Below are 12,917 nucleotides of genomic sequence, written 5' to 3'. Positions count from 1 at the left end.
ATATATATATATATATAAATGTAAGTAAATTTTGTTTTAATGCATATATTCAATAAGGAAAACTTTTTAACAGCATGGTTAAGAGTCATACATAATGATTAAAACACTTCAAAATGATATACAAAAAGAGAGAGAGAGAGGGACAGAAATTCTGTATGTACCAGGAGAGGTTTGAAGTAAAGTCACACTATTCAAGAAAATTTGATTTAGCTTTGTTCTTATACAAAGTAAATCAAAAGTCATGATTTTCAATAGTGTTCTGAAGTAGGTTTGCAATATTGAAAATCTAGTGATGTAGGATGTTTAGACATATGCCATTTGTTACCTGACAATGGTCAATCAAAAGCTACTCGTAAAATATTAGTCCGAGGTTGGAGTTCACAATGATGTTATTCCAGAAACCTTGGATTTTACATAGTTTTTAATATTTTACCTTAATATTGAGTGAATTATAAAATCATGCAAACAAGAGATAGCATTTGGATTATCTTGATTTCATCTTTGTATCATGTGTTAAATACCCTAGGTCAGCAGATGTTCAATATTTCACGCTTTCATAATAACAGAGAAAATCGGTACTGTTGACTCTCCCTCTATATTCGTATCTAAACTGTTTTGACCTTAATTTAAATATTATCTATAACAGTATAATTTTAATTTTCATTTTACTAGTATTTTCCTGGAAGGCCTCCTATAAAGAGATTTTTGAAAGAATTGGAAAAGTGGGTTACGCAACGTATATCAGAAGTTGTAGACACTGAAGTCTTCTTAAATTACATTGACAATATCCAGGTAAGAATTTTTTTCATAATATACCACACGTTAGAAGAAACTTTAAACCATTTAAAACCAAATTGTTCTTTTGAAATTTCCACAATATCAAGGTGTTAAACATTACTGACAGTGATTCAAAAGAGCTACTATTATAATCACACTTTAAAGAAAGTAACTCAGTAACTTTTAAACAGCTTAGAAAATTGAAAGTTAAGTAAGTGCAATATTAATCTGGAATGCTACTCTTAATCTTTTTTTGCAGTTTATGAGTATCAAAATGAGCAAATATACACAAAACTAAACTACAAATACCATTATATCTAAATATTTTGCACTGTTTGTTGGGACTTCATTTTATATTATCAATCCAACTGTTTTTTTTTTTGGAGCTGATACAACTCAAACATGGTTATGTTGTTGATTTTGTTATCAAATATGAGCTAATATGTTTAATATTACAGTTTTTTAAGATGTGTTTATTCAATGCTAAAAGGCTTTGATTATATAAACAGGTGGCAATGTTCTATTTTTAATGTATCAGACTTCACAACTGATAGATGTTTGATATAACCCTCATTGATTTCTCTATTTTTTCGTATTACATCAGTAATTACACTTTTTTGTGTTATTTTTAAACAATTCTTGCTTTACTCATAGATTCTCTGTTGAGGAGAACCTTTTGTGACCATTGCTGACAAAAGTTATTTATTTTGCATTATCATCTAGGTCTGTAAAGTGTCATATGTGTTTAGGATAGTTATATAGAACGTTTTAAAGTTAGAACTAGAAATTGCAATAATGACGGTGCATACAGAGATTAATTAGCCTCTCTAAATATTGAATTTTTTCTGCCAGTAATAATAAACAATCTTCACATGTCAGCTTTTGAAAATTAAATATCATATAGTACAGAATTAGAATAAATTACTATTTACATACAATACAACATTAATATGGTTATTACATGTACTTACAGGATGTTCTATAGTATTTAATCTTTGCAATCATCAATACCAAGATCAGTTAAAACAAGTGAATTGTTTTTTCAGTTTCCTGATGTATATTTACACTGCTTGTCACTAATATTTTTGCATTGGCACAAACAATAAATGAAGTTTAGGACAGAGGCACCTCATGGTACGTAAAAGATTTGGTGCTCGGGTCCATAGGCGCGGGAGTTTTCAGAGTTTCAGTATGATCTCAATCATGGTTTTCTATTCTGATTTTTCAAGACACCAAAACATTAATCTGACATGGATGCTTTGCAGAGTGATACCATCCAGCTTCCAGTTATGAGAGAGTGGCAAGCTTGTCAAGGTAGTAAACCTACCTTTCGTGGTTATCCTTGTGGAGTTTGGATGTTGTTCCATACGTTAACAGTACAGGCCCTAGAGGACTTTAACAAAGGTATGGAATACAAGAAAATATAAATTCAGATGGAAAAAACCCAGCTAAGCCTAAAGGGTCTGCTGCTTCCTCAGAAATTGTGTTACATGTATGGGAAGTCTAAAATTTTTAAAGGGGGAATGTAATTAATCCATAAATGTCTGAAACACACAATTAAGGTTTTTTTTTGTTTTGCTTATTTGTTATTAAGCACAAAGCTACTTAATGGGCTAGTTGTTCTGTGTCTACCATAGGTACCAAAACTGATTAGGTCAATCCTAAATACATACATTAAACTAACAGTGCAAAACAATATCTGTAATAAAAGTATAATAATAATAAAAATAATGAAATTTGACATATGAAGTAGAATAACCAATACTGTTAATGAAAGTAACAATAAATAATGTAGTATACCTTACTCAAGGAAATACAATGGTGTGCCATCTTATGTTACAGGAGAAAAGGTTGTATAATGTTGAATGGAATTTTTTGTATTTTGAGGACATCACATGTTAACTGAGAGATAAACATGTAATTAAATTTACAAGGTCTTTAAGATGTGAAAGACAATTGGGAGTTAAATTGTGGTGGAACGGTCTGGTATGGAGTCTTTCTTGATTCAAGCCATTAGTATTTCTGATCACAAAAGGGAATTCCTGTTCTTTCAAAATCCCGATTTAACTGTTACTATTGCTATACTTAGGCTCAGGGGTCTTTTTTTCTCAAAATAATAAATTGGAATACAAAAGGTTTCATTATTTAATTGAAGATGTGATTGCAAAGTTGATGTGATATATGAACTACTGCATTTTTTGACAGAGGAAGTGTAAGTATCATTGCATGTTTATAAAAAAAATTGTGAAAATATGAAACAATTTTTTGTTTTGCACAAGGTGGTACTGACAATCCTCGTGAGGTGTTGTTTGCCATGAGAGACTATGTGCGGAACTTTTTTACATGCCATTACTGTGCAAGACACTTCGCAGAAATGGCTGCCGATCTTCAGACTGACCTCGTCAATCCTAATGATACCGTGCTGTGGCTGTGGAGAGCACACAATCGTGTCAATCGTCGTCTTGCTGGAGATGCTTCAGAAGATCCTTACCACCCTAAAGTTCAGTTTCCCACCATCCAGCTCTGTCCAGACTGTCACATCAAAACAACTTGGAATTCCACAGCTGTAATGAACTATCTGATGAAGTTCTATGGGGAAAAAAATTTTGCTGATTTTGAAGGACATCACCAGGAAATGTTGGAGGATGACAGTAAAAATTTTGCTTTCCCCTTACAAGGTAAGTTTTTACCTTGTCTTACAAAGCTTAGACAGTCATACAATCAAACTTTTCTATAAATACTACTCGTGATACTGTAAACATTTATCTCCAGCAATCCTTAAAGATGAGGAAATACAATGTGTAAGGTATTGTAAAACTTTAAAGTAAACAAGGTTTTTTTTTATAAATAAGTTGTTATTAAATTAAAATGGTAACTACAACAAACTTAACTAAATTAGCTACATGCAGTAGGTTGCTTTGAAATTCAAATACATTGTCGTACCACTTCAGGCATTTTTATATATTATTGGCCTAAAATAAATGATGGAATTTAAACATGAACATGACATAGATACAAGTTTGTATAGTTTTGCATGTATTTAATGTTAAATGTTGACCTAGCTTTGGAGAGGTTGGAGGTGTGGTATCCCAAGGATAAATCTGGCACACACAGTTACCCGATCTTTGTAATAACTAGAGGTTTTTGAACCTAGTATGCACAAGGATAGGTGTAATTATTTGTTTTTGTTTGAATGGAAGAAGCAAAACTCAGTGTGGTATTGAAAGTAAAATAACCATTTCATTTACTTGGAGAGAGGAAACTGAAAAAGTGACTGATTGTTAAGTGAAAGACATTTTCATTGTAGTTCTGTGAAAATGAAATAAATGTTGTATGAATAAAAACTGGTTTATAACAAAAGAATTAATTACAATGAACTTTACATGTGAATAAAGTAAAATGGATTGTATGGTTGATTAATGTACACAATCAGCAGCTTATAGAAGATGAATCTTAGCAAGTATGTTTTGGTTCTTACAAGTCAAAACTTGCATTTAAAACTCATCTTCTGTCCAAAGTTTACCAATCAGAAAATTGTATCACATGTATCTGAAAATATCTCTGCCCTACATAACAGTCATGGAACAGGCTCTCACACACACACAAGGTAAATTAGATCACAATACGATTATCCAATGAAATATTAGGTAGATTCTAAGTTGACCCTGAAATAGGGCTGAGTTAGGACACGTCTTCAAGTGAATTTACTGTGTTCCAGAGTGCATATCTAAATAAATATTTTGTAAGTATGACATTATCACTATAGGAGAATGGTATATGTGGTAGATAGTTGCATACCATGAAGTATTAATTAGTTAGTGGATAAAAGGAAATGTCAGGCCAAAACACCATAAAAGTAAATATATACTAAGCAAATATGAAACTTGTCCAGATTTTTTAGCAGACGATGAAAATTAATTATATTACTAATTAATTTTATAAGTAAACAATAAATGTAATATTTTTATAAAGTTTAAGGATATGTTATAATATTTTAGTTGGATATGTCAGTTTTTAGCTTACATTATGTTTATGGGAGATGAGAACTCTAGCTCAGAAAGAATTGATTTTTATGTAATGCATGTAAGTATCAAAAGATGATTTTTTTAAGCACTCTTGTTTAGCCTTCTTGATTTATAAAGGCAAGCATGATAAAAATGGATTAAAAATGTTTTCAGATTACATTTTGTTTTTATTTATAATTTTCTGTTGATATTTTTTGTGTTTGTCAGGGGCTTCTTTATGGATTCACTCTCTTTGGGGTTCTGTCATTGTTATTGTGGATCTTGCCAGGAGCGTCACGTAATGGGATACAACCTATCACATTTAAATATTCAGTAGGCTTTCTTTCCTTCACATATTTTATGCATGAAATCCCAGTGTGTAATTTTTTTTGTCATTTTTAGAACTTTGATTTTCCTTGACTTTGAAGCACGTGAACCAGGTTAAATGTTTTATACTCATATCCTGTTTTGCACTTCTTTTGTTGTTGTTGGACTAAAAATATATATATTGTACCCTTTACGATATTTTAAAACTTCGGCACACTTTAAACTTTTATATCAATCACTCAGTATCCATTTCAAAATGAATGAATGTGTCTCAGTGGTAAACATGTCAAACTATAATTGTGTTCTGCACTTTGGGGCCATAGGTGCATTATATGAGTGATGGTCAAATCCCACTATTCAATTAAAATAGCCGAAGAGTTGACGATAACTGGTGTTGACTAGCTGCCTTCCTTCTAGTCTATCACTTCAAAATTAGGGACAGCTAGCACAGATAGCCCTCAAGTAGCTGTGCACAAAATTCAACATAAAATAAATTTAGAAATTCTTTAAGAAGTGATCTTTTAAACATTCACTATTATGAATGAAAATGTTTTTGAGATTTATTTTGTATGTTAATTAATTTCAAATTTGTGTTTTCTACATTATTTATTTCAAAATCTAAGATTAATTGAGTATAATTTTGTGATTTTTATTTTCTCAATCAATAATTCTTGTGGTGTTTTGTTTACCTCCTAATCATGTCATATAAACAATTATGTGTGTCCAATCCAGTCCAAAAATAATGTGAACATCTTGGTAAGACATACAGGATGTACAAAAATTATCACATATTATTCATCTCTGAAGAAGTTTTTAATTTAAGTAAACCACATTGTGGAAAAAAAACTCATATAATGTTAGATATTAAAATTTTTTATTAAGTTTACATAATCTTTAAGTTCAATCAGAATTGATTCTGTTGTTTTTAATGTCAGAAAAGCAATGTGTGTTTTTCGAAATCTCCAAATTTAACTTTTTGATGTCATATGTGAAATCAGTGTTTACAAAATGCACAACAGTTTGATGTATAAAAGTTTTCTCTTTATCTTTCACCATTAAGTGCACTTCAATTTTCAAATTAAAAAAAAAAAACTAAAAATTAAATGTGTTTTACAGGATTATAATCATAAAACCAAGTGTTGATTGGTCATGCTCAATGTCTCCGAATTTCGTGAGTTACACGAGTCCAATTCTGTTTTTTCTCCTATAATACTTCCTCTCTTCATTGCCTGTTCCCATTTTAGTTGAATTCAATTGCTAACATAGGCATAAATAGCTCCCAAATTTTGGGATTTTTTTCTGCTATATAAAAGTCTATCAAGGAGGGAGTTTAGCTCCTAAATGTCTGCACTTTTTCTGCTGTATAGAAGTCTGTCAAGAAGGGAGTTTAGCTCCTAAATGTCTGCACTTTTTCTGCTGTATAAAAGTCTGTCAAGGAGGTAGTTTAGCTCCTAAATGTCTGCACTTTTTCTGCTGTACAAAAGCCTTTCAAGGAGGGAGTTTAGCTCGTAAATGTCGGCACTTTTTCTGCTGTATAAAAGCCTGTCAAGGAGGTAGTTTAGCTCCTAAATGTCTGCGCTTTTTCTGCTGTATAAAAGTCTGTCAAGGAGGTAGTTTTTATACCAAGAATTTATTTAGCACTAAGTGAAATTAATTTGCTGTTTCTTATGAAAAGATGTTTTTGTACAATTATTGAGTATTTACAAGAAATGTGGTTTTAAGAGAACTATTGCAATAATGCAATTGATGTGATTAGAAAATAACTGTGATCAACTAATGCTGGGAAGAGACACTCTTTAGGTAAAGGAGATATGATAGGCTTTGGTTTCCGAAAGCTAGAAGGCCCTTTATTTTTCTAATGTCTAATTACAAACAGCAAAGTTACAAGTGCATATTAGAGGATTCAAATTTGGTAGGGTTTGGTTTCCCATCATTTTTGATAGGCTTTTATACTAGTTCAAAATATTACCTGTAGTGATGAATTTATTAATGAAAAATAGGCATAATATGTTGTAGACGAATCCAAGCAATCAACATGTTTACTAATGTAACATACTCATAGGGTGTTGGACACAATTCCAAACAATTAACATTTAACTAATGTATCATAGTTGTAGTGTGTTGTGCACAAGTCCAAACAATTAACATTTAACTAATGTATCATAGTTGTAGGGTGTTGGACACAATTCCAAACAATTAACATTTAACTAATGTATCATAGTTGTAGGGTGTTGGACACAATTCCAAACAATTAACATTTAACTAATGTATCATAGTTGTAGGGTGTTGTGCACAAGTCCAAACAATTAACATTTAACTAAGGTATCATAGTTGTAGTGTGTTGTGCACAAGTCCAAACCGTAAACATGTTAGGCATGGTATATTGTAGACAAGTAACAATCTCTATTAGTGCTAGGATCAAAAAAGGTCTTAGCCATGTGGCTAATTTGTCTCAATTTCAATTAACAACAAACATATTCAATTAGCCACTATTGTTAATATACATGTATTGTTTTATCATAGTGGTAATATGCCAAACATAATGCAGTTTCAGGGATTATATTTATGCCCTTAATGCTAGGCATGTGCAGATAATATTATAATGCAGAAAGTTTGATAATTCACAACCACCAGTGCTATATTTCAAAAAAAAATCAGAATACATATCTAAATGACAGTCAGTAGACCTACTATATTGTTCAAAATACCTTAACTCAACCATCAATAGATGTTTAGTAATGGCATAACCTAAGCAAATATTGCTATCATTGCAGCAATAACTGGTTGTGCTCGAGAGTAAAAAATACATGATTCTGCATGTGTAGTGGTAAAAATGTCATTAATATATCCACTGAAATCATGTTAAAACTGGCACGAATATAGCCTCTGTCTACAATTATTAGTCATGTACAATAATAACTGAGTTGAATATAATGTTTTGGTCTGAAAATGTTAACTTTTTTCCAACCTTTTGTTTTTGATAAATCAGCAAATATTAAGCAACTCGTATATTTAAAAAAAAGATGAAGAAACATATACATGTGCTAATGAGTACAAGAATATTTGATCTTGATTTGTAAGTTTGTACAATAGCTACTACATGTATTAATTAAGAATTTGTACCTCTTAATACTTTCACAAACATTGAAAGTATCTTTTAATACTATTCCCCTCCAAACGTAAACATTTTGAATATGAAATATTTTCATCGCAAGATTCAAATGGACTGCTTCTTATTTCAGTTCAAGAATCATCATAGTTCTGCTGAAGAAATGAAGAAATATTTTCATCGCAAGATTCAAATGGACTGCTTCTTATGTCAGTTAAAGAATCATCATAGTTCTGCTGAAGAAATAAATGGTGTATTTTACTTAGAACTTGGGTATAAAGGTATTTTGAACTGTTTAGAAAATTTTAACATTTATTTTCAAGAAAGTGTAGTCTTTTTGTTTAAAACATGTCTAAGACATTATTAACCCTTAAACTTTTAATGTTATTATACATTTATTGAAAAAATATTGAGAATGTTTTAAGGCAAAATGTATTCTTTCATTTTAAATAAATGCCTACCAGCTTGTTGGTGCATTTAGATGGAATTTAAAAACTTGTTATAGTATAAAAACTCGTATATTTTATATCTTCCTTTGTTGATTAATAATGTTGAGAACTGAAGTTTTAATTAAGTATACAAGATACTATATTTACGTATTAGGTTCACACCAAGTTTTAATAATGTGTACAAGACACTACATCAACTTAAATAATCTTCAGTACATTAATCAATAACACAAAGCAAATCCATACATTTAAAGTTCTAAGCTCAAAATAATAATGTGGGAATAAAAAAAAAAGCATGGATCAGTTTTAGACTTAAAACTTTGGAAGAATGATTTGTCCAAAACTAAAAACACAATTAACCCAAAGTACTTTCGGAATTTCAGAATTTTCAAAAGAAAAATATTCTGAAAAAAAGAGGTGGGAGCACAAGGTAGCCTAAAAGATTGTATAAAAGAACATTTACATCATTAAATGCAAATGTATCACACTGTACCACTCCTGGGGTAATTGAAAAAATAAGTATTCTGAAATATCAACCAGTTCAATAACCTTATACTCTTAGCACTAGTTCTTAAAAAAAAAGAACAGAGGGAACAGTACTAATTTAAGGATATAAAATTTAAATTTGTAGATATACTATAGTAGCAATTTATTATAATGTGGATGACTAACAATGTGTACTCTTATTGAAAATTTTGTTCTTGCCATTAGTTGTATTTAACTCCACTTTAAGAACTAAATATATATATATATACTCTTACATACTTCAGAATTCAAAGCAATTTTTGTCACATTTCATAAAATTTGTACTAATTTGACTTTTATATTATTTGCATACATACCAGTATAGTAGTAGTTATATGGGCAGATTTATTGTTTTTATTAACTCTGCATTAAGTTTACTGTAAAAATTGGCCATAGTCGCTCTACTGGGGTCCAAATGGACCCCATCATAAAAAAATGTATTTAAAATAATTTAAATAATAATAAACTATTATCTTGGAAACAAAAAAAAACTGTAACACTCAAAATCTTTTCCTTTATTAATCAATAAATGAACATTGAATATTACAACGTGTTTCTTTTTTTTTTACCACCTAAATTAAGTGTAACAACTTAACATAAACTAGCCGAATACTGAAGCTACTAAGAACAACAAACACGTATGTGCTTCCATCTGTCAACGCTGATGTTTACAAAATATTTGGGGTCTATGAAGATACCGGAAGACTAATTCAGGGTTAATATCTTACGTGGAAAAAATCACTGATTGTTATTATCATGCAACAGCTGGAAAATGAAAGTTATAAAAAGTAAAAAAAAAAATGCTTCAGAAATTTTAACTTGAAAATAATAAGGTAGAAAATAAGATATATGTAAAAATTACAAAAGTAAGGAAGGGTATATAACAGCCCTTTTCAATGCAAAATATTTATAAATTCATATCATAAAGATGTGTTCAGATTGGGGATTTAGAATTTCTAAGGCAATGATATCCTTTATGGTTAACAGCATTGGAAAACAACAAAATATAGGACAACTTGAGGCACCAGGACCATCTTGCAACAATTCATACTCCATCTGCGATTAGCAAAGTGTGTCATCATATAGTAGATGAGAATCCAAGAACACAAGGCACATGTGTCCAAATTGTTTCCATAACATGTATGCTTAGCAATTGCATACCTTAAGCACCTAGAGAATGAAATGGGTATTTGTGCTATTCCATAAGAAGAATAGCTGGTCATGTTGCCGGATGCAGAGCCAATGGATTTCAGTGGGTATGGACTGTTGAAATGATTGTTGGGAAATCGTGCCTCTTAAATTAGATGGCTTATGGAAAGCAATCAGGATTAGTGATGTGCTTATTATATGACAGACTTATGATAGAACCTCCTGCAATAAAAATTACGCTACAGGGTTTTTGTTAAGATTTACGGCCGTCAGGTAGAGCTTCACCAAATGTAGCGACATGGATTGTAATGACGTTGTGAGTGACCAAAACTGATTTATATAATGTACTTCTCCTCTGTAATTGACGAAGCCAGTCAAATATAATGATATAATATATATATATACAGAGAGAGAGGCACACACACATTTTTGGGAAAACTAAGAGGTCGTAATGAAAAAAATATTTCAATTATATTTGATATTATACATATTGTTTTGTGACATTCTAAACGAAAACTAATGATCATATAGATAAAACTGCCTGATGATACATTCCTACTTTTATGTTTGTTATTATCAGAAGTACATAACTACAAACATATGTATTTATAAAATAAAGAAAGCTGTCATTACCACCACCCCCAGTGGCACAACGGTATGTCTACGGACTTACAACGCTAGAATCCGGGTTTCGATTACAAACAAATATTAAAAAACCTCGTTACGTTTGGCAATATATGCGCCGCCACCTTCCATTTTTGGAACAACTTTCTTATCAACATTTAATACGATAACTATTATTTATAAACTTATTAGAAAACTGATTATGACGTCAAAAAACTAAATCAAGTGTGTGTATAGTATTTTCAAACACTCATTGAATAGTATTAAATATTGTATTGGACATGCTGAAAAAAATACAATATTTAAAATTAGACAGAGAATGGTTATATTTAGTTGTGTCAGCCAATAACGTGTACAGATAACCACAACATTTTATTTTATTATTAGCACCTAGTGCAAAAACGTGTCCTTGTTGAATAGCTACTAATTTCATCCTTTCATAGAATATGAATTTATTCCAATACATTTAAATAATGTTTTTTCTAAATTTTCTTATAGTTAATCACGTCCATGTTGACCAGATGTTGCAAGGTCGTAAAGTGTTCTAATCCTTTTACGCAGATAAAAATGACATACTACTTCCTTTGTTCAAGTTTCTGAGTGTACCAAGGATCTTAGATCTTATTCCTACGGTAGGGTATGAACATATATGTATACAGTAGCGTAGAGAGGGGGGCAATTGCCCCCGGGTGCACTTGGAACCACAGTACAAACTCCAACTACACACGGACATTTATGCCCATCTTCAATATTTTACTTTACTTTTCAAGAAAATATAAACGTTAAGACTTGCATACGGGCTTAAAAACACGTTACCTGTATTTGGCAGGCCTAAAAAATGTGCTTTCTAGTTAGGTTGTTTCAAAAGACTTATTTTGTTTAAATAGTTTTGAATAAGATGATTTATAACTCCTATTAGAGAGGCATTTTTAGTAAAATTTTCTTAATATTTTCTAATTTCTGGGGAAAAAAATCGTACTTACTGGTTATATTGTATTCTCGACAAACCAATATACAGTAATGGTACATTTTTCAAAAAAGATTTTTGTTGTTGTTTTGTTTTTCTAACAACCGTGGACAAGAATTTGTCTTAGGTATCATTGACTATCGGCTTTCTTTCTGCTTGTTTGTTGTTTTGTACGGAAACTCGGTTGTTAGCGTTATAAGTTTTAGACTTGCTCAATGAGAAGATGACGAAGTCCAATGTCCTGGTCCTGCTCAGGAAAGTGATTCTTCAGACTCCATCTTTGACGATGAGGAGGATAACGTTGAAGTCGAGGGCACCCAGGTCGTTCCCTACATGCTTGGTCTTCATAGACATGGAGCACCTTGAGTTTCGAAGATACCGCTCTCCATCTGAGTATCAACAACGATCTTCAGATGGAGCTGCTTGTCAGAGGTCCTCGGTCTTTTTTAACACATGGATGAACCCTTTGTCTCTGAAGGGAGGCCTTGGCATTACGAGGGCGTGGTTTACAAGAAAACTGTCAAACGGGTAGGATGTGCCATGAACATGGCTCCTGTACTCGCTATTCAAGCAATCTACATTTTACTTCTGTTACCTCTTATTTATTTCATCTGCTTCAAACTCAATCTCATCATTTGAAACTGTGGATGGGTTCAGCAAATGGATGAAGATCGAAAAGGTCTCGGCCCATGAGAGCAGCATTGCTCACAGGTTGGCTTTTGCAAAATAGAAAGAGGCTGAAAGGAACCATCTTCTCAGCTTGTGAGCTTGAAAACCAAATGGAAGGATAGGAAAAACGATGGAGGGAGGTGCTGAAGAGAGTCGTGAACTGCATCAAATTTCTTATTCTTAAGAGATCACGTGGAGAAACTGACTCAAGCTTCAAATTCCGGAGACTTTCTTGCACTTCTTCGACTGATTTCCGAATATGACCCACTCCTAAAGACCCATTTGGATTGTGCCAAATCACACCCTGGCTCAGTTAC

At 31.6% G+C, this 12,917-nt stretch overlaps 1 protein-coding gene across 2 annotated transcripts in view; it reads left to right on the top strand.

Annotated features, from left to right (window-relative positions):
- LOC106464604 (sulfhydryl oxidase 1-like) overlaps nucleotides 1-8,959 on the top strand; it is a 28,051-nt gene extending 19,092 nt beyond the window's left edge. The window contains exons 8-12 of one of the 2 annotated variants that reach the window (XM_013924760.2): nucleotides 673-792; nucleotides 2,043-2,181; nucleotides 3,057-3,455; nucleotides 5,010-5,114; nucleotides 8,351-8,959. In XM_013924760.2, coding sequence (XP_013780214.1) covers nucleotides 673-792; nucleotides 2,043-2,181; nucleotides 3,057-3,455; nucleotides 5,010-5,083 — 732 coding nt within the window. In that variant the 3' untranslated portion in view covers nucleotides 5,084-5,114; nucleotides 8,351-8,959. The remainder of the gene's footprint in view (nucleotides 1-672; nucleotides 793-2,042; nucleotides 2,182-3,056; nucleotides 3,456-5,009; nucleotides 5,115-8,350) is intronic. The other variant, XM_013924761.2, reaches the window with a different exon arrangement.
- The last annotated feature ends 3,958 nt before the right edge of the window (nucleotides 8,960-12,917 follow it).

Source organism: Limulus polyphemus, unplaced genomic scaffold (assembly GCF_000517525.1).
Source record: "Limulus polyphemus unplaced genomic scaffold, Limulus_polyphemus-2.1.2 Scaffold1700, whole genome shotgun sequence".
Lineage (NCBI taxonomy): Eukaryota > Metazoa > Arthropoda > Merostomata > Xiphosura > Limulidae > Limulus > Limulus polyphemus.
This window is presented reverse-complemented; position numbering and strand designations above follow the sequence as displayed.